General features: G+C 45.8%; 2 protein-coding genes and 1 long non-coding RNA gene across 4 annotated transcripts; 1 reads left to right on the top strand and 2 right to left on the bottom strand.

Moving 5' to 3' along the window:
• Nucleotides 1-1,314: 1,314 nt before the first annotated feature.
• Nucleotides 1,315-2,413, bottom strand: LOC115376983 (trace amine-associated receptor 13c-like). Its single transcript, XM_030076835.1, has 2 exons — nucleotides 2,307-2,413; nucleotides 1,315-2,158 (listed from the first exon to the last, which is right to left on the bottom strand). The coding sequence occupies exons 1-2, from the start codon at nucleotides 2,411-2,413 to the stop codon at nucleotides 1,315-1,317; spliced, it is 951 nt and encodes a 316-aa protein (XP_029932695.1).
• Nucleotides 2,414-6,169: 3,756 nt separating this feature from the next.
• LOC115376623 (uncharacterized) lies at nucleotides 6,170-17,009 on the bottom strand. Of its 2 annotated transcripts, none has more exons than XM_030076333.1 (4): nucleotides 16,778-17,009; nucleotides 12,734-15,588; nucleotides 11,183-11,311; nucleotides 6,170-9,613 (listed from the first exon to the last, which is right to left on the bottom strand). In XM_030076333.1, exons 2-4 carry the CDS (start codon nucleotides 15,583-15,585, stop codon nucleotides 7,069-7,071), a joined length of 5,526 nt encoding a protein of 1,841 aa, XP_029932193.1. In that variant the 5' UTR covers nucleotides 15,586-15,588; nucleotides 16,778-17,009; the 3' UTR covers nucleotides 6,170-7,068. The 2 variants fall into 2 exon arrangements, with proteins under 2 accessions (XP_029932193.1, XP_029932192.1); XM_030076332.1 differs by having other exon boundaries at nucleotides 11,183-11,314; nucleotides 16,778-17,008.
• Nucleotides 17,010-19,154: 2,145 nt separating this feature from the next.
• LOC115376740 (uncharacterized) lies at nucleotides 19,155-23,054 on the top strand. The gene is made up of 3 exons (XR_003929832.1): nucleotides 19,155-19,340; nucleotides 21,254-21,396; nucleotides 21,568-23,054. It is a non-coding gene; the product is annotated as an uncharacterized LOC115376740 (long non-coding RNA).
• The last annotated feature ends 555 nt before the right edge of the window (nucleotides 23,055-23,609 follow it).

Below are 23,609 nucleotides of genomic sequence, written 5' to 3'. Positions count from 1 at the left end.
CTTTCTGTGAACTAATACTTTGGTAAGTATGTGTTTTATAAAGAAAGATGGATGGTACTTTAAGTATGAGTTGAATTCTGATTTGAGCATTGTGTACTTGTGTGTGGCAACTGGCAACCTTGAACCTATAAACAGTATATACGTAAATATAGTAGTATTTAAATGTAAATGTAGCCAAGTATAAGCAGTACACTACAGGTTCACTCACAGTGTATGTGTTATGGCAACTACCTCAAAGCAGCCAATGTGTAAAATAGCTATACAACAAGCCAGCTAATACAGTAAAATAACACTCCATGTTGCAAGCAGGTACAACATTTTTATATACTTGTACTAAGTTTTAACTACTATTGGATAATATACTTAAACTTAAAGTATATCAAGTATGTTATACTTGGAGTATACTTAAACGTTATATTCCTGATAGTACATTCAAAGTAATCTGAAAAGTATACTTACCTAAGTATTAGTTCACAGAAAGTATACTTAGTTCATAAAAAGTATACTTATAAGTATACTTGAGTATACTCCTTTTTGGAAAGGAAGTTTTGAATGCCATGCCTATTTGTCACATTTGCTCTCACAGGGTTGGCGCCCAAACCCTGTAACACTTTCATTCAGTACCTCGCATTTTTCAGTTCTTTGTTCATTAAAGTGCATTTTTTTCCAAGAGGTGTTTATTCACATGAGATACCTCTCCACTCAGCTATTTGATTCAAACTGAGACTGGGAGGTCGGGGGTTCAATCCCCGGCCAGGTCAACAAATTCAAATATGGTTGTAGTATGCATCAAGTATAAGTAAAGTATATTCAAGTACATTGAAGTTAAAAGAGTAGTACACTTTTAAGTTTATAAAAGTGCAAAGTAAGTAAAGCAATAGTGTACTTGAAGTACACTAATGAGTATACGAATGGTTAACTTTAACTAAAGAATAGTACAACTCAAGTACAGGAAATAGTATAATTTAAGTATACTTATATATAAGTAAAGTAACCTTGAAGTTTACCCGAGTATACTCAAAAATGGGCCAAATCAGGGTACTTTTAGTATAAGTATACTTTGTAAGTACACTACTAGTACATAAATACAAGTATACTTGGTAAGGAAAGTATACTTGATAAAGTATACTCAAACTCCACTTACGTATACTTGGAAAGTTAAACTAGAAGTTTACTTCTTTTTGGTAAGGGGAGTAATGTGGAGACACGTTGTGGTGTAGATAAGATGACTTCCACAGATTTTTGTTTTAATCTTTTTGAGACTTAGAGCATACAATGACAGAACAATAGTTGTGGCTTTGACTTTCATTCTTTTCAGTGCATATTCCCATTCTTGTGTCTTTGCAGCACGTTGGTCTTACAGGAGTTGGGCTTCAGGATCTGAAGTGTAACAACAAGTTTGACAGCTTTTCTGAACCAGGGGTAGAAAAGGGCATAGATCAGCGGGTTTAGACAGGAGTTACAATACAACAGCCAGATCCCAAAGGGTACAGAGAAAGCAGTGTTCAAGGTGTCCTGCCCTGCAAGAGAGGGGCAATAATAGGGAATGAAACATATGAGAAAAACAGCTACGACAACACCAAGAGTCCTGGCTGCTTTCAGCTCAGATTTCTTAGCGGTGACAGTCCCTGAACGCTGCAGAGTGACAGACATAATGTGGGATCTCATGGCACGAGCCTGAGACACAGCCACCACAAACACTCTCATATACAGAACTACGATCACAGTGATGGGACAAACTAAGGTTGAGACCATGTCGACAACTCCTGCGATGTGATCGATGATGAGCACGCACTCTCCTCTGCAGGATATGTACAGGCCTGGCTGCCTCAGATGGTCTTTCAGAAGCAGAAAGTTGAAGGAGGCAGCACAGAGCCAGCACAGACAAACACAGAGTTTCACTCTCCTCAGAGTCACTCTGGTGGGGCAACGCAGAGGGTCACAAATCGCTACATAACGGTCAACTGATATGAGAACCATGTGTCCTACAGACGTGGAGACGAGGGTATAGCCAACAAAATAATACAAACAGCACATGAAGTTGCTCAGATACCAGCAGCCTCCAACAAGGCCAATGTCACCCGGCATCAGGAGGCCCATGAGGAAGTCTGAGACGGCCAGAGAGAGGAGGAGCAGGTTAGTCGGCGTGTGGAGCTGCCTGGAGACAAAACAGGCAGGCATGAACACCAGGAAAATACAAACGCATTATTCTGCAACTCGTTTCCTCTCAATCAAAACATCTTATATTTCAGGCTAAGTGAGACAGTTTTATAAAGAGTTGTACATGATAAAAATGTATGTGGTACCTGTAGTGGGAAATGGAGATGATCACCAGCAGGTTGAGAGCCATGGTGAGCGCAGAGACGGAGTATAGCACGACGTGGAGCAGCAGGACCTTAGCGTGAGGATCCATCGGCTTTCTGCAGGAGGAGTTGAAGAGCTCTGGAAAGCAGAGTTCACCTCCTTCCAGGGTCTCCATCAGAGAGAGGAGGAGCTGCCGAGGTCCAGCAGCTTTCTGACCAAAGCTCTCTATCACACAGCTGATTTATATCTTTTTTTTTTCATCCTTGCACTCCTTTCCTTTGTCCTTGTTCTGTTTACGCCAGCAGTCGTTTCTTTTTACTCTAGAGAGATTACCGGTGTCCTTCCTCCGTGGTTCCCCTGCGCCACTTTTTGCATCATACTGTCTCCATCTTCATCACCCTCATCTTCCCTCTCCTCTTCCTCATCATCACCTCACCTCTCCTCTCCTCTGCCTCCCTCATCTCTTTTTCTTTGCCCTTTTGTTTCTTCTAAGATCTCATCTAACATGTTCAGCATTAACTTTCTCATGGTAAAAGGTGGGTTCCTGAATGGGTGGCTCCTGGAAACTCTTGAACCAGTTTGTAGAAAGTTAACCGGCTGCAGAAGATTACCTGAACCAGTAATTTAGTGTTGTGATATGCTTTAGGGCATCGGTCCCTGACCCAGTCCTCAAGATCCCCCTGTCCTGCAGGTTTTTGTTTCAGCTCTACTCTTTCACACCTGATCCATTTAAGGAGTTGATGCTGATTGTTTGAAACAATGCATGAAGGTGCACAGGCCTTAACTGGGTCAGGTGTGCTTTAGGGCCTGTGTCAAATACACCAATAAATAAATAGCAATAGCAAGAGCAGGTTGGTTGAATTGTCATCAAATGATAATGGGTTGGGTGTGTTCCACAGTCCCTGGGATGTGTAATGGTCCATTGTGGAGTTAAGGTCGATGTTGGGGTGGTATGCACAAACCGCCAACCGGAGTTGGGTTGGAGTGTGACCGGGACTGTCACAGTGGCCGGGTCCAGGGTTGTGTCGGGTGGGGACGGGCCAGACCCGGTAACCGCAGTTATGATGAACACTGAAACGCGTTGATGGACATTGACAACAGCAGGAAGGCTGGAGTGCAGGGTGTTCAACCGGACCATCAAGGGGTGGGGGTTTGTGGTGTTAGGGGATCAAGCGCCCCCCTCAGACCAAGCATTTGACTTGTACACCACATGCCATCTCTAAATGTAACAGCATGCTTCCACAGGGAATATCAAATTTGGCATATACATCAATATTCCTATAGGGCTACCCTTAGGACAATGTAAAATTTGATATTTCAGGATCTATTGGGAGGCTTGCCGTGTCATTCAGCTCCCCAGAGTATGAACCCTGTTAATCTTGGCGAACTCTTTATGTTTTTTGTAGCACTACCCTCAGGCTAAAACGTCAAATTTGGACACAAAATGCCACTAAATCTTCTCAACAAGTTGGCATGAGTGGAATCATGCTTCCAAAAGGAAGAATCTTTTTGACTTTGGCAACCCCGTCACCTTTCCTCGAAGGCCACCCTGAGGCCAAAATGGCCCTCAAGAGGTTTATGCTTCTTGACAGGCCATCACTGTAAATAAGAACTTGTTCTTAATGACCTGCCTGGTTAAATAAAGGTTAAATAAAAAAAAGAAATAAGAATTTGATATCTCAAAAGGCAATTAGGGTTGATTGCCATGCAATTTGGAAAGCACATTCATGCTACTTAAAGAATGAACTTTGTCGGCTTCAGTGACCTTGTGACCTTTCCTCTCGCTCCACCCTTAACCCTAAAGTGTACCAACCCCATCCTCCTGCTCCTTGCATTTGCCAACATGCAACAAGCCAGCATGGCAGCAGCAGTGGAGGGCCCACTCTTCTTCAAAGTAAAAATTCTGGAACAAACACAGTCTAACTAAAATAAAATGAAGTGAAATGTGTGGGGAAATAAATAAATAAAACAAAAATAATAATGAATTAATTTAAAACAAAGGGGCACAGCTACAGTTTATAATGCATTTAAGATCGTTTAGACAAAAAGAAAAGCTTATTAACAGTCCAGATAATTATAGATTGTTTTTTCTATTTGCGGCCATAAAGCTCTTTAAATCATATGTGTCGCTGTTACTGAGGCCTTTAGGAATATCTCATGAAACAGTGACTGAAGCATCTTTCAAAATGTTAGAGGTCATAGCCTGATGTTAGCAATTCTGATGCAACTTTATTACACATGCACACATTATGGTGTGTGCATGTGCAGTGCAGTGATGGAAAATATATATATTAAAAAAAAGAAGTAGCAAAAAACTTATTATGCTGCAACTGTCCTTAAGGATATGATGAAAGACACACACACACACACACACACACACACACACACTGCCTGACTCATCAGTGCTTTTGAGACTTGATTTGTCTCCAAGCACCGAACTAAACAAACATTGAGTTTTGCTTAATGACTGCACAGTGTGTGGCTGCATCAGCGGAGTGTGTTCACACCTGTAACACAGGCAGATAACTGTGATCTCAGAGGTATCACTCCAATCAGAGGTGTTAACAAAAACACACACACACCGCTTCCAACATCAACACAACACACCCCCAGCCTAAAAGAACAGTTAGTGCAGGATTTGAGGTTTTTTCTCCTTTTTTCACATTTTCATCTCAGGCTCATTCAATCCCATTTCTATTCCAATTCAAACATCAGACAACTGCAGACTCACTAAAGGTCGACATCATTGGCAACGAGAAGCCAACGATCACTTTATGCCAACTTGTATTAGATAAATTACCCGTGATTTTTCATACTGTGAAAGGTTCTGTTTGTGTTTACACTAAAATCAGGAACTTAACATGGAGTTTGTCCTTGAACAGCGTAGCATTCTGTCCCTTTCTTAGGCCCATTCTACTGGGGGGAGGGAGGAGGGGGGTCTTCAGAGGGAGGTCAAAGGTCAACAACAAGCCATATAGAAGTGGTAAACATCATCTGAACCTGAAGATTAATTTGAGTTTAAGTTACTACAGTCATAAATCTGTAATGAATATTGTGTTTTGGTTAGGCGCCTATTTACTGTTTTAGAATATTATGATGGGATGATATGTGTCAGAAATTGTTACAGCAATTTCTGGGTTGATGCCATTTGTTACACGGATTTGATGCAAAATTTGACCATTTTTGACCGCTGGAGAATTAACTAAAATGGTTCAAATCCCTTCAAATACCACGCTGAGACACCAAGACCTTGAGAAGCACGTCAGCAAAATTCAGGCTTTGATGTGGTGTCAAAAACTTTTGACATTTGCAGATTTCTGAGATGTCCAGTTTGACAAAATGCTCTGACTGCAGTGAAATGGCTGCTATGGGGGCCATAGCAGCCATCATCACACAGGAATCAAATGTGGCTCACTGAAGCCACAAGAGTCTCAGCTGTTTTTGGTATCATGTGCTAATAGTATATATGTACTTTTCTCATTTTTTGTTCAATAACATTGTCCCAGGTTGAGTAACATGGCTACTTTATGTGACAGCTAATTTTAATTGAGGTAAATTGCTGGACTTGCATTAAGGTTTAAGTGCCTTTTCAGTCTAAATGTCAACCCAAGGTAGCAACATGCATTTGACAGGAACAGACAGAGCCATTTAAAAGCAGCTCATTGTCTTTGGAGTCACAATTAAACTGCACAATTAACACCCTGGACCCTTTTATTAGATGTGTTTCTAATTAATAACAGGGTGTCAGGGTGGGACATAAGATGAAGAAAGATTCAAAAGTGGAAACAGGATGTCAGGGGAGAGAAATTAAATGTAAAAATAAAAATACACAGTTTTCCTGGAAGTAGTAGGAAGTTTTTTCCTGTTTATTCTTACAGAAGAATGTAGTCTTTATGAACATCCAGGTACCAAACCAAATCCAAAACACTGGCTCATTTTCTGACTGAACTTCTCTTCAGGATTCTTTTGGACATGAGGTTTTTCTACAGAACATACACACCCATTCACTCGCACATTTACATGCACACAGCCACCAGACCAGGATGAATTATTTGCATGTCATTTTCAAGACAATTCCAGCGTGATCAGCGGTTTTCGCTCATTTTCTCCCTGTAGTTTGTTTCAAAGTGCTTCGATGACAATTTGATATTCTCGCTCTTTCAAGTTTCATACTCAATATTTTGACATTAATGCTGTATAAATGTTCAAAGTGAACCCGAGTAAAGAGGAGCCCTGGCTCATCATGCTGGAACTGTCCCTCATGTTTATTTTAACCTGCCTAGAGCACCGGGTGGGTGGGGCTTTAAATACTTCTCCATGACGGGCTGAACTTTCTGTCCATCGCTGTGTGGTCCACCCAGCCACAACCAGTGTTTCAGCTATTACACACAAGCTCTCTGACACACACACACACACACACACACACACACACACACACACACACACACACACACACACACACACACACACACACACACACTCCTCTGGCCAACACTGTCTCTGAACTAATGCTGGCCACAATAATGAAATGGGTGGAAAGGAAGTCAAACTTAAAATCAACACATTTATATTTTTTTCTTATAAATTTTTAAATTGTAAAACAATAACACCAGTAAAAACTCAAGATGTCCTTCTTTACATTTTCCCCATTTAGTCCTCAAAACATTTAAAAGCATCACTTAAACCAAAAAGCAGAATCCAATCCTTCAGGAACAAGTGTGTGTGTGTGTGTGTGTGTGTGTGTGTGTGTGTGTGTGTAAACACTCAGTCAAGTTGTAGAGAGTGTGTGTGTTTGTTCCAGATGCTGCTTGTGGTGTCGGGCCGGCCGGCTGAGTGCTCGTCCATGGGCGACTGAGTGTCTGAATGCACGTCAATGGAAGAGACAGAGTTCCATTGATTCTCAACAGAAGCCTGGGGGTGAGGTGCAACGTGATTGTCTATGTGGCAAAAGCTGGAGTCTCTCCTGGAGGGTTTCGAATGGGCGCCAATGGGGAACTGAGACTGAGAACATGTGTTAGTGGGGTGCTGAGGTTGTGAATGGGAGTCAATGGTCAGTCTGGACGTGGAGCCAGACTCTCTGTGCGCTGAATGGGAAGTAGCAGTGCGGTCAGCAGGCGAGGCGGATGAGACTGTGCTGTTACAGTGTCTGTCCATGGTGGCAACAGCGCCGGGAGAGAGGAAGTCAATGGGTGAACGGGGACTTGTACTGGTAATTTTCCTCTCTGAAGCTGTGCTGGATGAATGGAGGTCAGAGGGGAACTTGTTTCTTTTAGGATTCAAGTCAGTCTTTGACAGCCCGGTGTCGGATGCTGGTTTTCCCTTTGAACCGACTCCAGAGGATGCGCACCTTTCCGACAGTCTCTCTCTGCTGGAAACTTCAAAGGAAGAGTGGAAGTCAGTGGGTGAGGATGAATTCCCTGACCTGGTGTCAACAAGCGAAACACAAACCGGAGGCGGTAACTCATTTAAATCAACTCCTGAGAAAGTATCGCTGCTGGCTGGCGTTTCTTTGGCAGAAACACCGCCAGAGGGACAGAGGTCAAAGGGTGACTCCTGGCTCATACAATGCAAACCAACGGGCACTAGATGACAGGAAGCCTTAGTCTCCTTCCTGACAACTTGGGAGGTAGAACTGCCTTGAGCTGGCGTCTCTTTGGGACAACCAGCCATGGATGAACAAAAATCAACGGAAGATACAGAATTCACAGGAGGTAACTCAATGGGTGAGATTCCAGGGCTGGAAGGAGGCATTTCCTTAGAATTGATGATAGGAGGGGAACCTCTACCGGAACTGAATCCTGGAAAAGACAGGAAGTCAATAGGTGGTAAACGATCAGCACACAATGTACTTCTAGATCGCAAACCAGGAGAATGGGAGTCGATGGGATTGCAGTCCACGGTTGACACCCTGCTTTTAGATCCACTGGAGGCCTTGGAATGCGAGTCAGTGGGTGGTAAATGGCACGAGGAATGTAAGTCAACAGATGACATGCGACTCGTCGAAGCCCTATCTTCTCTTGATGCCGCAGCATCGGCAAAATGGCGCTTCAGTGTCACAATAGGAGGGATGGCCCGGTCATTTGCAGGGAGCTCAGTGGCACGAGAGTGAATGGGAGAGATGGCAGAAGATGACTGGAGGTCAGTGGGAGGAACTGCAGCGACTGAGCCAGAGTCAACAGAGGAAACAACAGCATTCCAGTCAGTGTTGAAGCGAGTGGAATTAGAGACAAAGGGATGCGACTGGGTATCAATGGGATGGAAGTGCGGGTCAACTGGAGAGACAGGAGAGATGGAAGGATGGCGTGGACTTGACTCGTCCTTGTGTTTCAGCAGCGGTGGGGCATTTCTGTTAGACGAGCTAACAGGAGGCCCGTGTTTCAGCAGTGGAGGGAGGTCCCTTGCCTCTTCACAGACTTCCCGTTCCTTCAGTCGCTGCAGAGGAGGCGGCGGAGGGAATGAGGCGCGATGTGTTGGTGATGGGGAGCCGACAGCCTGACACTCTGGTGAGTTTAGATCTGACAAGTTGACATCCCCAGAGCCTACAACCATTTTCTCCTCGGCTACCCAGGAGTCCTGGTTAAGACGAACCTGACCACCGAGAAGCCGTTTTCTGGGGTCCTGTGAGTGTTCGGGGTCAATATTAAAGGCAAGTTCACGTTTAGGTTCAGAGATGCCCTCCAGGTCATGAAGAATGGTTGCTAGGAGACCGGTGTCAGAGTTTGCAAACCCTGAGTCTTTCTGTTTGGCCTCTGTTTCTCTCTCTCTGTCCAATAATACGCTTCGATCCCTTGCTACTAGCCCGGTATTGCTTTCTCCCACTGGCTGTGAGCCAAGGTCTGTGACAACTGCTTCCCTACAAGTTGGAACATTCACAAAACTTCGACTGACTGCAGCAGCCGTTGTGACAACAGGCTTTTCCACTGGGCTGCGTCTGCCAGCAGGGGATGCTTTGTTGTGACTGATCGCTGTGTTGCTATTGTCTTCATTATCATCCCGTGCGAGGAGGCATCTAGCATCTTCATGGTTGTCCAAGTCATCGCTGTTGCTGTCACTGTCGTCTAGGGCAACGGGATCTACAACCTTAGATCGGCTGTCCAGCTCGGCCTCCGATCTGTCAGACCCTCGGTCCAGGATGTCAACAGGAAGTTCGCTGATGTCACCCCCCAAGTGCCTGCCCACACCACCCGAATCCACCAATGGGAGAGGGGGAAGGTCAGAGAAATCAACTGTTTGTTGGTTGCTGAGGGGACTGCTGTTGTTGACGTCATCACGGCTACTGTCGCTGTCGATTGTGATGACCACTGGGGAACTGGGAAAGAAGAGAGGGAAAGAATGTGATCAGCCTACTAAAACCAACAACACAGCAGGCTTAAATATACACTACACTGTGTCAATAAGTGTGTAAAGTCATAGTGTATCAGTCCCTCCAGCTCCTCTAAGAAACTGCATATTGCAATTTTTCTGAGGTTGTTCTTGACAAATTCTTGGGTCTTGGACTCATTCTTTTTGTTCAGCCCTAGTTTTTAACTAAGCCGGGCCAGTGTCAGCTGATGTTACCAGCCAGTTTTGGCCTATTAAAGACAGGATTTTTCCTGGCTCAAAATGAGGTGGTGGTGGTACCTGATCATGGGCTCACACGTACACATGTGCCGTGCCTTTAACTGACTCAATGTTTTGAGTGTTTTATAAACATTGTATTTTAGTAGTTCTAATTATATAATTAAAAAATGGCAAGTATCATTTTAAAGCGTAGTCATTTCTTTTTTAAACATGTGCCCTCTTCAACATGTTAGAACAATTACTGCAGACCCCCTGGGAAACACTCAAGGACTCCTAGAGCTTCCCAGACCCCACATTAAGAACCACAGGCCCTGCTCTCAGACCATACTACGAAAGGTGTGCTGGGCTGGAAGCAGTCCTACCTCAGACAGCACAAACCTGACCTGAGGCGAAAATGGGGATCTGACAGGACAAGAGTCGATATGTTTAACTGGTCAGCTGTCAGAGAAATTCTTTGGCTCGTATTTTGTAAAACAGTTTCATTTTGACACTAACATTAATTGGCGTTGGTGATTGCCAGAATCCCCTCGACTTGACGCCTTGTCCTGCAACTGTCCTGCATTCTGAACCTTGTCCTTGATATCTGGTTTGGCTGTATTACTTTGAATTACATGAATTATTGCTTTTTACATGCCTATAATAGCCAGATAGTCTACACTGCTTGACCAGCCTTCTCCTCTTCCCGCCCTCGCTTTTAAAAAAGCTGCTGATCTTGCGACTCACCATATCTGAAAAACTAAAAACATTAACTTACTGATGAGGTAACATTAATTTAGGAAACTACTTTTTAAAAAGAATTGGACATAATTCAGCTTGAATATAGAAGAAACAATATCCGTCTGTTTGGCCCACAAAGATTTAAGTCGCCACCAACAAAGTGGAAGACTTTCCTTTGCTGGCTGTTTTGGTAGCACTAGTTCCTGTGCTGATTACGATGCAGCGCCACCACCACGTGCTGTTGCAGCTACAAATGACTGAAATAACAGTGGCAGCGCAACGCTAGTTAGTGCTTCCCATAAAAAAATAAAATAATCACCCATCAACGCCGTGAGCTGTAGGCAGTGAGAAATTTGGTGGTGGTGGCCGTCACCAAATTCTCTATGCAGGAAAAACCCTGCACAAATATATATCGCTATCGGCGTATATGTAATCTAATACATGCCAATATGAATTTCTTTCATTTTTTAGCATGGGTTGGGTCAAAAACAAGCAAACAATGAAACAAACCAAGACTATAGGGACTCGGAACCACTGATGTGCCACGCAAACGGTGAAAACCAGTGATCTAAAGAGTCACGCAGCACCATGCCGGCTGTACCTGCTGCGCCGCGTCTTCCGGTGGCGCTTCCTGTGGCGTTTGTGGGCGGGGGGGCGAGGCGTCGTGGAGGTGATGGTGCCCTCGTAGATGATCTCCACGCTGGGGCTCCGGCCTTCTCTGCACCCCCTGCTGCTGGAGGAGACAGACACAACACAGGGTTTTCCATTTCAGCTTCACATCCAACAATTCTGTTCAGCTGCGTCTTGGTAATTTGTTGTGCAATAATTATTGAAACTGAAGCTAAGACTGGGTGATTAATCAGATTTTATGTTCAATTTCGGCAGCAATTGGCTTACTATGATTAGAGTTCTCATCGGGCCTGAAAATTAAGATCCTACCCTAACCGGGCCATACTGGGCCAGCCCGAGGCCCGACCCTACCCTACTAATTAGCCGAACTTTAGGCCCGACAGCCCGACAAAGCCCGAAAATAAAGAAATGAGAGGGGAAAAAAAAGATCGCCAAATTTGCCATTATTTAGCAGCGCCGGTGGCTCAAAGTCTAGTAGCAGTGAGAGAACGGACATAATAGTTGGTGTTGGTGCCAGGTTTATTATTGATAGTCACTTTATGAATGGGGAGCACATGTCACGTGGTGTGATGATGTCACCTCAGTAGTGAAATCAGCTGTTTGAGAGCGGGGTTTTTTTGAATGAGCTGGAGAGAGGGGGTGAGCGGGGGAGGCTCACATTTTGCTGACCGCATTGCCAATGATTTTAAATGTTGTTTGGTTCACAGTTTTTAACAATAAAGGTTTGAAATGCAGCATCGGATCATTGCTTTATTGACAGCCAGCCAGCGAGTCAAGCAGGTCAAATTCCCTCATCTTATCAAAGTGTTTGTTCATAGTCGCCTAATAGTTGGCAAAAGGCAGCTTCACATGTTCAGTTGTTCATAAAACATGCTAACTTAGTAAAGTTACTGTAATTCTGCACAAAATGGTTTAATTTAGCACTAAACTGTTATCCCCGTTTCTCTCTCTCTCTCTCTCTCTCTCGCCTGCGTCATTTAGATTTCGTCCTTCAACGGCGACAGTAAAACACAGAACCAGAACCCGAAGGCCGACCTGACCAATTCACATACATTTTAGGCCCGACCCTACCCGAAAATGTCGGGTAGGGTCGGGTTCGGTCAGAAATTGAGAACTCTAACTATGATTATAAAAACAACAACAAAACAAACAGACGACAAACATTTTTTTTTTTGAAGTTGTATAAATGCATGTTTCCAAAGTCAGTGAGTAACTGTGTTAAATAACTTGTGTTCTCAAAATTGACCAAAATTACCGTTTATGATTTCTGACACAATTGTGCAGCCCTAGTTAAAACCGAGAAACTCTGGAATTTTAAACTGAGAAAAATGAAGTTTGTCACCACTAAATTTATATGCAACATTTTGACCACAGCCAGAGCCTTCGTGCGCTGACGTTTCCTGAAAATATCGGTATCGATCGATCATTCCACGCTATCAGTGAGAATAAATGAGTAAATGTGGAAAGCTCTAAACCCTTTCATTATGCTGAGTGACAAATGGACGGCGGCGTTCGCTCTCACCTCTCCCCGTCGTAAACGCTGTTCTCCCTGTGAGTGTCCCGCCTCCCTCTCTCCCTCCTCCTCCCGCCGTCTCTCCCCCTCCTCTTGCTCTCCCTCTCGCCTCCTCCTCTCCCTCTCTCTCTCCTCTTGTCTCCGCGGCGACCGGAGGCGGGCTGCCAGGTGGGGTCGTCCAGGTCGTCGTCCAGGTGGCGGCTCTTGTACTTCCTCTTCCCTCCGGGCTTGTCGCCGTGGTGCGCGCCGCCCCTGACGGAGGGGGAGAGCGCCGCCGGCAGCGGAGGCAGCGGGGAGGAGCACCAGGAGGAGGGCGAGGACCTGGAGGAGAGGGAGGAGGACGAGGAGGAGAGGGAGGACGGGCCGGAGTGGTGGAACTCCCAGGGTGAGGCGGGCAGGCTGGGCGGGGACATCGTGCGCGACTCGCTGCTGGAGAGGAAGGGCGAGGGCGACTGGGAGCGCCGCAGCATGGCGGGATAGATGGAGCGGTTCGGGTTGTATGAGCCCCGCCCCCCACTGCTGTCCCTCCTCCTCAGTCGGCCCTCCTCCTCCCGCTCCTGCCCCCTCCTCTTCCTCTTCTTGCTCCTCCTCTCTGTGGATTCTGGTTGGCGGCTCCTGTCTCTCTCTCTCTCCTTCTTCCTCTCTCTCGCCCTGCGCCCCTCTCTCCCCCCGGGCGACGGCGAGCTCCGCCCCGAGCTCCCCGACCACGAGCGCCCCTCCCTCTCCCGGTTTGTCACTCTATTGGTGCTCGACGTGGAGGGAGGGATTGTGGGTAGTGAGGAGAGGGGAGACGTGACAGAGGGCAGAGGAAGAGGAGGAGGAGCAGGAAGAGGAGCCTCAGCTGTCCTCGCCTCCTCTTTTTTCTCATCCTCCTCTTTCTTCTTCTTCTCCTCCTCCTGCTGCTGCTCCTCCTCCTCGGTGTCGGAGGAGAGCTGCACCAGCTCCGGCGTTCGCTCCGCCATCGGCTTCACGTATCCCACGATCAGACACTCCTCCTCCTCCTCTTCGTCCTTTTTTTCTCGCCTCTCCTCCCCCTCCACTGCCTCCTCATTGGCTCCCTCCTCCCTCACCGGACTGACCGACAGGGGTGCCAGCGAATGGGAGGGCTCGGCGGTGGAGTAGGAGGGGCCGGGGGTTTCATCGTCCCAAACCGAGAGGCTGAGCGAACTTCCCGTTTGGACGACATCATGAGCTCCCTCCGCCAACGCAAACTGCGTCTCCTCTGACCTTCCTCCTCTTCCTGCTCCAGCACCGGTTCCCTCCTCCCCCTCCCCCTCCCCCTCCGATATGGCGATGACGGAGTCGTCGGTGGAGCTGCTCACAGTGTCCAGCTCCATGGCGGCGGCCGGCGGCTCGTACACCGCCTGCAGGTCGTAGTTCTCCAGGCTCAGCGGCGAGCGTGCGAAGCTGAGCAGCTCGTGCAGGAAGTGTTCCGTCCTGGCCAATAGGAAAGGCCGCAGCTCTTCCTCGATGGTGGGCGTGTCCTCCAGGCCGTGATGGGCGAGCCGCGCCATAATAATACGCTGGACGATGTCAACCAACGAGCCATGGGCGCCGTACAGCACCGTCAGCTCCCGGCGCAGCCAGGGGCGGAGCCTGTTCAGGTGGCCGGGGTTTCTGCGGTAGGTCTCCGCGGTGACGTCACGTTGTTGTTGCCCCTGGTTGCTGCCGGCGACGCCACGGACCCGCACGCCGCTGCGGTACAGAGCGCGGCGGAACGCCAGCGTCTCTCTCTCCCTCAGCCGCCGCACACTCCCGCCTTCTTGCTGCAAGCGTCGCCTCGCCGCCAGGCGAGTCATCAGTCGCCGCGACGACCGGTCGTTGGGGGCTACAGGTGCCACTGCCCCTCCGAGACCCGTCAGTCCATCGAATATCACGCCTCGCTCACCAAGCTCCTCTCCAGGGCCGACCCCTCGCTCCTCCTCCTCTTGTCCATCCTCGTCGGCATCAGGAGAGAAGGTCGGATGGTGGGGAAGAGGAGGAAGAGCAAGAAGTGGAGGGAGGTACCACTCCCCGTCCCTCCTCCTCTCCCACCCCCTCCCTCCTCCTCCTCCTCCTCCTCCTCCTCCTCCTCCTCTGCCTCCCCGCTCCCTCCTCCTCCTCGCTGTCGCTGTCGTTGTATCTCCGCCCTGTACGGCTCTCAGCCCCCGGAGCATCAGCCGGAGCTGCTGTGCGTTCCTCATCAGGGCGGCCACCGGGGTCAGATCATCTGCGTCGGCATCGGCCCGCGCCCTCCTCCTCCTCGCCGCCGTCGTCGTCTCTCCCCCGAGTCCTGCTCTCAGTCTCTGCAGGATCAGCCTCACCTGGTTGTTTCTAACTATTCTAACTCCTTCGTACATGGGGCCTCGCTCACCCAGCTCTTCTCCCGCGCCAAGCCCTCGCTCGCCAGCGTTGTCGTCAGCGGCGGCGGCGCTGCTGTGGCTGTGCGTGGGCCGCGGCGTGTACTCCTTGAAGTCGTCCTCGGCGCGGACGGAGTGCAGGATGGAGGCAAAGGGCTGCTTGCAGAGCGGACACTCGGCCTTGTTGTGCGACCACTCCTGGATGCAGGGGAAGCAGAAGCGGTGCAGGCAGCGGTCCAGGTACGCCAGGTTGTTGAAGCGGTCCAGGCAGATCGGACACTTGGAGTCGGGCGACGCCTCCTCGGCCGCCGCCGCACGTGCCGAGGCGGAGGAGGTGGGGGGAGAGGACGAGGGCGCGGCGGACGTGGCGCTGCTGCTCTTCTTCCTGCGGCTCCGGCTGCTGCTCTCTCGGCTGCGCTCCTCCTCCTCCTCCGCTTGGCCGGCGGCTCCTCCTGCGGCGTTGCTCCCCCCGGCGGCACCGTCGCGGCGACGCAGGCGCAGTTTCATCCTGGTGGGCGCCATCACCTGAGCACAAACAGGGACACGGAAAATAAAACAGAATCAGCATCAGTGTGCAGACTGGGGTTCAACTGACGCTTGCGGCTGTAAGATTGATACTTGGAGCAAAAAACATCCATCGCCCATTTTTAAATCCCAGCGTTCCATCGTTTTTGTGCGAAACCCCGTGAAACAACACAAAAAGCATCACGGGACAGAAACTCTCAAATGAAAGCAGATGCATCAACTCATCTGACGAGCAAACAGGACGGCACTTGGATCGGAGTGTATGACACTTTTTGAATCACACATCGCATCGTGGTTCGGATCAGGTTAAATATGAAATAAAACACGGGGGGAAGGGGTGTCTCTTACAACCCTTGACAAATTCCTTCCATCCTCATTATGTGAGGTCACCACTGCAACAGGAAGGGGTTTAACGTAACATCGATTTAAACTCAATGATCTCAAAATTGTAAAGAATGAGATTTTCATCAGTTTGCAGATACTTTTAGTGGCAGGTCAGTGTTTGTGGATCTCCTCCCAGCGGCGTGTGGCAGACTGACTGACTGACCTGTCCACATCTGCAGAGGGAACCCACTCAGGTGTGCGGAAGCTGCTGCTCTGCATTTTGAATTGAGACAAGTTAAAAAACACCTAACACCTGAGCGGCATAAATGACCCACACAATCAAGCCATTACCGATGTTATGATGTGGAAATGTACTGTCTTTAAGGTCACTGGCAGCGAGGTGCAGACGCTGCTTAGCCTCTTTACTGTGATGCTAAAAATCTCAGCGCTATTTTTTAACTGTTAATGACTTCCGTGTCATTCAATTTGTCAAACTTTGATTCTGCTGCTGCGAGAACACAGGTTCGGCCACACGAATAATTTAAAACTGAGTCCATCTCATTTTCTTTAAACCCTAAAACAAACCAAAACCAGGTTAGCAAACAGGCTAGCGCTGCCAGAGCTAAAGCTAAGCAACGTTAGCTATCTGCAGCGTAAACTATCACACAAACCGGCCGGCTACGACCTTTATTGTTGCACATTAAATAATTTATTCACTAAAATATGAATCATGTCGGAACGTAGTAACCATTGCCGGTGCTCTCTGTTGTCTAGAAGCGGGTTTACAAGCGGGATTCAGCGGGACAACATGTTATTGTCGGCTTGTTAGCCTTGTTAGCCTAGCGTGCTAGCGCCGTGAGCGCACCTGAGCAGAAGCCTCGCCGCTCCGCTCCGCGAGCTTCTCATCCGGGTTTCGGCGCTCCGGTGGCGGCAGGTGGCTCGCGGCGGGCCGGGGCCGTTACTGGGCTGCTGGTCCGAGCGGCTCCGGGCGGCTCACACTCTGGCTCCCGTTACAAAACGGTGACATTTGCGGAGGGTGTTGGCGTCCGGACGGCACATCAGCAGCTGGAAGGCGAAAGATGCCGCGGTGGACGCCGGGAACTTGAGTCATGTGTTTTGGGTGTCAAAGATCGTCAATCAGGAAGAGGCTTTACTCGACATCAAAACGCTCACCTTTTTCCTGTGGCGTGATCGTTTGTCCGGTTGTTCTTCTTCTTCTTACCAAATTTCCCCTTGTGGGACAAATAAAGTATGATTGATTGATTGATTGATTGATTCTTATGAAGTGTTGAATGTCAGTCCATAATATTTTAGAGTACATACATTTATAGAAAAGGTGCTGTATTGTTTCATTTTCTCGTCCACAAAAAAAAAAAACAAAAAACAAACAAAAAAACAAAAAAAACAAAGAGAGTCCTTCATAAGAAGAACAACCGGACAAACGATCACGCTACAGGAAAAGGACATTTTTATTTATTTATTTATTTATTTGTTTATTTATTTTTGAGAACAAGAAGATGGACAAAAACACAACTTGTACTGCTTATGGCCAAATTTCATATGCACAATAAAAAAAAAAAAAAAAAAAAAAAAAAAAAAAAAAAGGACAGAATCCAAACCCAGCTTGGAACACTTTACCCAAGAAATTCACCAATATGCAACAACAATAAAAGTCATTAAAAAGAAATTAAAAAAAAAAAAAAAAGCCTTGAAAACAAACTGTATTTTTGAGAAGATCAACATAGCCCCACTATAAAAACGATTGTGGATATTAGTTATGCACAGAATGTCTTCTGTTTCTGTCTTTTTTCCCCCCTCTTTTATTCTTGTCTCTCATATTGTCTCAATCTTCTGTTTCCCCTGGTTTTTGTTGTATGTATGATAATCCATGTATATAGTGTATCCCCTAAGTGTTTTGATGATGCTGTCATGGTTATCATGCCTAAATAAAACACTCAAAAAAAAAAAAAAAAAAAAAAAAAAAAAAAAAAAATCAAAATGCTCACCCTGACGCTGACACAGAGACAGCTGACATTTTTTAGCTCTGGATATTGATCTCGATATTAATATTGATTTGTGTTTGTATGAATAGATTTACACAAATAAACAAACTACTTACTGATAATTATGCCGTTTTCCATGTATTTGACTCATTTTGCACAGAAGCCTGATGAAAAAATAAATACACATTCAGCACAACTGTGAGGAATATACAATATATTCCATACTACATATAGTATTAAAAAAATACTCGCAATAAATATAATACTCACAATATATTTAATACTATATATAGTATTAAATATATTGCAAAAACAACAACATACACATACGCAAACTTACATAGATAGATAGATATGCCTTTTTGAATCTTTTTGAAATGGTTCTTTAATAATTTTTCAGAGTAAAAGCCTCTCTGAGTGTTTTAAATCAGATGACTGTGTGCAGGTTGAAAACCAACATGAACATGTTGTTGGCCGGTTCTCCACGTTCCTCGTTCCTTCACTGGGTTCCAGACGAGCTATTAAAAATGTTTTCTGATGGTTTATAGAGCGAGACATTAATCCATTCACTGAGGAAATAATCTGCACATTAATCCATTCACTGAGGAAATAATCTGCACATTAATCCACAAGGAAAAGAATTGTTAGCTGCTGCCACCACCAAATAACTTAGACTTAGACTTAGACTTAGACTTAGACTCCAATAAACATGAAGAACCTTTAGCACTTTAAAGAACCACAGAAAGTGAAGAACCAGCCCCTAAATAAAGCCCAAAAATAAAGAGGTTCTTCAGCTGCTGATGGTTCTCTGTAGAAGCACAGAGCAGTTTGAGGAACCATTAAAGAACCAGTGTACCAGTGTTTCTCTGAGAGAACTGTGACTCTCCTTAACCAGTAAAACACAGAAGAAGAGAACAAACATATTTGTGCTGTAAAAAACAAACAAACAAACAAACAAACAAACAAACAAAAAAACAGATAATGGACAAAATCTCACCTTCCTCATGGGGCTGTACATAAGACTTCATCTTCTTCACCTCCTCCTCCTCTTCCTCTCTGTCCTCCTCCTCCTCCTCCCTCACCTCTTCCTCCTCCTCTTCCTCTCTGTCCTCCTCCTCCTCCTCCCTCACCTCTTCCTCCTCCTCTTCCTCTCTGTCCTCCACCTCCTCCTTCTTTTCCTTCTCCTTCACCTCTTCCTCTCTGTCCTCCTCCTCCTCCTGCCGCCGCACATCCGGGGCAGCAGGTGGCGGTAGGGAGCTCCGTGCCTCCTGCAGCCACTAACGAAGAAGAAGCAGCAGCAGCAGCACCATAAACAAACCGAGCTAGCCGGAGCTGCTGCGGCTGTTTTAAAAGCTGAAAAGTCGCTGTCAAATAAAAACCGTGATGACGGTCAGCAGCCGGACTCTGGACAGAATCTACTCCGCTGTATGTTGAACTTCCTGTTTTTATTTAAAGTTTTATTTTCGGCTCTTTAAGGGACTGCGGGGATGCTAAACGAGCCGCTAGCTAACGGTCACTGCGCCAGGTGTCGCCAACGCCGCTGACTGTGACTTTTAAGATATTTTTATTTTATTTGATATAACTGAGCATCTAAACCGAGATCTCACAAGAAACCGTCGTTGCTGATTTTAACTCAGTTATTTGTGTTGAAATTAGCATTTATTCATCGGCAACCAGGGAGCAATTTAACATCCAAATCAACTTTATTCACCTGTTTGTGTCCACGTCAAAACTGACAAAAGACAAAACAAGAAGTAAACACACTCACAGCTAAATATGCGTTTGAATGCCGATACACAGATGATATGAGAAGATGATTTCAGATGATTTTAGATGATATTAAATGTAGATAAACTGTGAGTAACCACATTGGAAAGGTCAGTCCAGGATGTGAGATGAGCCGTAAAACACCTCATTACTCACAAACTGCTGCTGCTAATAACTCCAATATCTCCACGGATTACTCTTTTGTTTTTAAGCTGGTTTGACTGTTATTATTATTATTATTATTATTATTAATACTATTAGAGTAAGTGACTAATCATTCAGTGTCAAAATTAAAGAGAATTTCTCATGGGACGTTATCAGAGTCCAGGATGTCTCCTCAGTGATATTAGTGACACCTAGCGGTGGTTTTTGGTTTCCTGCATCACAAACCTCCACAGGCTGGGATCCATTCATTGGTGATCAAAGTGTTGGGTTGATCATCAGTCCGTCTGCTGCTCAGCTCAGGCTGTGTACGGTGGCCCCGAGGGCTCAACACGCCACAGCGCAGGAGAACACACACACACACACACACACACACACACACACACACACAGTCGTGTTTCCATCACTTCAGAGGACATTACATTGACTTACATTCATTTCCTGGAGATTTATCCTTAACCCTAACCACTACCTGCCTAACCCTAACCCTAACCCTAACCTTAACCATAACCCTAAAGTTATCTTAGCTTTAAATCAAGTCTTCACCCTAAAATTAATGGTGCTCCCTTATGGGGACTTGCTTTTTGTTCCCATAAGGGAGGCGAGTCCCCACAACGTGACTGTGTAAACAGATTTATGTCCCCACAACATTAGCAATACCTAGCACACACACACACACACACACACACACACACACACACACACACACACAGACCAAACGCGCTAACGAAGGAAACACCAGCATCAGTTTGACAGTTAGCCCTCAGGTGTATAAAGGTCAACAAAAGGTCAACTAAAAACACTGGCCGGCTAATGCTAACGCCCAGGGTGTCAGTCTCTGTGGCTAACGTTAGCCTAGCTAGGCTAACAGACAGACGCCCTGGACTGAGCTGGTCCCTAACTAGCCGCTGTTAGCGTTAGCCTGCCATTGCGTTTTGACAGATGTTAGCGTTAGCCGGCCAGTGGTTTTAAACTGGTGATAGCGTTAACCTGCCAGTGGTTTTAAACTGGTGTTAGCGTTAGCCGGCCAGTGGTTTTAACTGATGTTAGCATTAACCTGCCAGTGTATTTTAGCCAATATCCTGTCGGCATGGTAACGTCAGTCATTCTCAGTGTTGTGAGTGTGTGTGTTTAAAGTAACGAGTCGTGTGCGTCACTTTGAAGTGTCCTCTGGAAAAACGCTCCTGTTGTTGTTTGGTGAATTTTCAGTGTGTTTACAGTGTGTTTTCTAAATCCTGTGTGTGTGTGTGTGTGTCGTCTGTTCCTGTGTTTTCTGACGTTTCAGTGTTTTGAGCTCTCAGGGCCACCGTAGTTAACAGGCAGGCGCTGTTTTCGTCCTCGAAGCAGATTTTGTTCCCAGAGTTTCCATCACACATGTTTGAATTTGAGTGTGTGTGTGTGTGTGCCAGCTGCTCGTGGCGGTGGTGGTCCTGTCCTGGTCCTATGTGATCTACAGCAGCAGGATCGCAGCTCAGTGGCTGCTGGAGAAGAGGACCGCCCCCTCGCTGCGTGACTGACAGCTGCTCTGACCAGTGAAACAACAGTGTTGGAGGTTTGGTGATTAAAAATCAGATTGCAATTGATGTTACAGACGGGAATTATAATATCGTGTCACTTTTACAGCTTTGTTCATGAGAATGTGATTGAAAAGAAGGTTACCTGCTCTGATTAAAGACATTTAATTTGCTCTCTCTCTCTGTGTTTGTGTCTGTCTCTCGCCCAGTCGGCTCTTTTCTGTTCTTAGGATGATGCAGATGAGATGATGCTGGTGGGATCCAGACCGAACAGAAAATGGACATGGAAACACAAAGGAACTCAAACGTGTTGCGACGGGCTGGACCCATCGTTTCCATCAAACTCTGCAGCGTTTTCTCCGTTAGATCGATTCGTCAGGAGTGAAACCTGCCCCAGGATTTTTGGGCGTCACGTGCCGTCACTCATCCAGTCACCCGAGGATTTTTGACACGTCGACGCCCTCACATGGCAGAGAAAAGAAACTGGACTTTCTCGACTTGGTTACCCATAAATCCTGCAAGATGATGACGGCCAAAAATGGTGAATACAAACAAGGATTATGGACTGTTTGGCGTCTGTCAGATGGAAATCGGACAGCAGACCGAAGCAGACAGCCATCACGTCCACGGCAGCTGGCGTTGACGGGAAAATGTGAGAAACGTTGTGTGCTACCGTCTTTAAAGTAGTGAAGTTACTGAGGGAAAGACTGTGTGGGAATCCTGGAGGACTTTTCTCAAATGATATCAACTCAAAAAATGCTGTAACAACTTAAGAGACATAAACAGGCCTGAGAATGGCTTCATATGCTCCCATTATAATGTAATACCCTTTATACACTTTAAAAATCTGAATACGCGGCTAAAAGAATTCAGTTTTCTGATGAGAATAATCTGACACGCAGAGCTGAGCTGCAGTTCAAATGAACCTTCAGTTTCCCAGCTTTGGCTTCTGCTGTTGACCTCTGACCTCTGGCATTTCTTCCTGAGAAACCTTTCATGTTTCACTCTTACATCTGGCAGCCAAGATTGATTTAGTCTTTTATCTGAACTTTGGTTTAGTCCTGTTTTAGTCATTTGAATTTTGTCAGTTTTTAGTCGCCGAATCTACAACGGTATTTAATAACTAACTTGTAGTCTAATTCTGCTGAATCATTTTCCACCTTATTTTCTCTGTAAATTACTCATTATTTTATTTGTTAGTTTACACATACAAACTGATAAGTTTTCATTTGTCTGTTTCTGGCATTTTCTTCATTTTTATTTAATTTGTTTACGGACGTTGTTCTTAATTTCTGTCACAGTTAGATTATAGTGATAGTGTATACGCTAAACTGGTTTTTGGGTCTGTGTGTGACCGGTATGATCTGAAACCATGGTAACAGGATGAACACATGACTTGAAACCTGTAAGTCTTTTCTGAGTTGTGTAATCTTAATGCATTCCACTGTTATCTTGTCGCTTGTACAAACGACATCGCTGCTGTCGGTTCAGATGTTTTTCACAGTGTTTTGATGGTTATCGCTGGTCACGCTGTGCTGTGACGCGGCCTTGTTCCTTTCCTGCTCTTATCTCTCTTCTGTTTTTTATTCAGCGTGTCATTATATCATTTTGCTGATGCTGCAGTGATCAATAAAGTTTCGTCTCTCTCTAATCCACTGAAAAAGTCTTGAAACCTAATAAGATCTCTTGCATCCAGTTATTAGTGGTCTTTTTTTCCCCCAGTACTCATAATGTGACAGGAATAATAATCAATAATTTTGGAAAGAAAACTAATAAAAACACAAAGACTAATTTGACTTCTGCTGCAAACATTACGACTGCATTTTGATGTGTTTTAGGGCCAAAATCAGTTCAGTTATATTGTCACATTTTCCACAGCAGCTCTGATAGACGTCCTGGAATAAATACACAAGAAAGGCTTTCTTCAATCTCCAAAGAAAACTTTATTGATTATTAGACACATGCACCGTTTTTACACATCCAATCACTAAAATCTGGTAAAGGATTCTGGTTCAGTGTTTACATATTCACTCAATCCTTTGAAACATAAAAACACAACAACAGATTTACAACAATTCTCAAATTCTAGAGAAGAAAAATATCATAAAAATCCTACAGCTTCCAAACAGAACTGTTATCAAATGACCAGAAAATCACAACAAAATTATTTAAAAAGAGGAAAAACACAATAACCAGAAATACACCCAACATGATTAAAAAAAAAAAAAAACTGTTACCACAGACTTAGCCT

The sequence above is a fragment of the Myripristis murdjan genome, chromosome 18, assembly GCF_902150065.1.
Source record: "Myripristis murdjan chromosome 18, fMyrMur1.1, whole genome shotgun sequence".
Classification (NCBI taxonomy): domain Eukaryota; kingdom Metazoa; phylum Chordata; class Actinopteri; order Holocentriformes; family Holocentridae; genus Myripristis; species Myripristis murdjan.
Note: the sequence above shows the minus strand (reverse complement) of the source record. Positions and strands in the feature narration are given on the sequence as shown.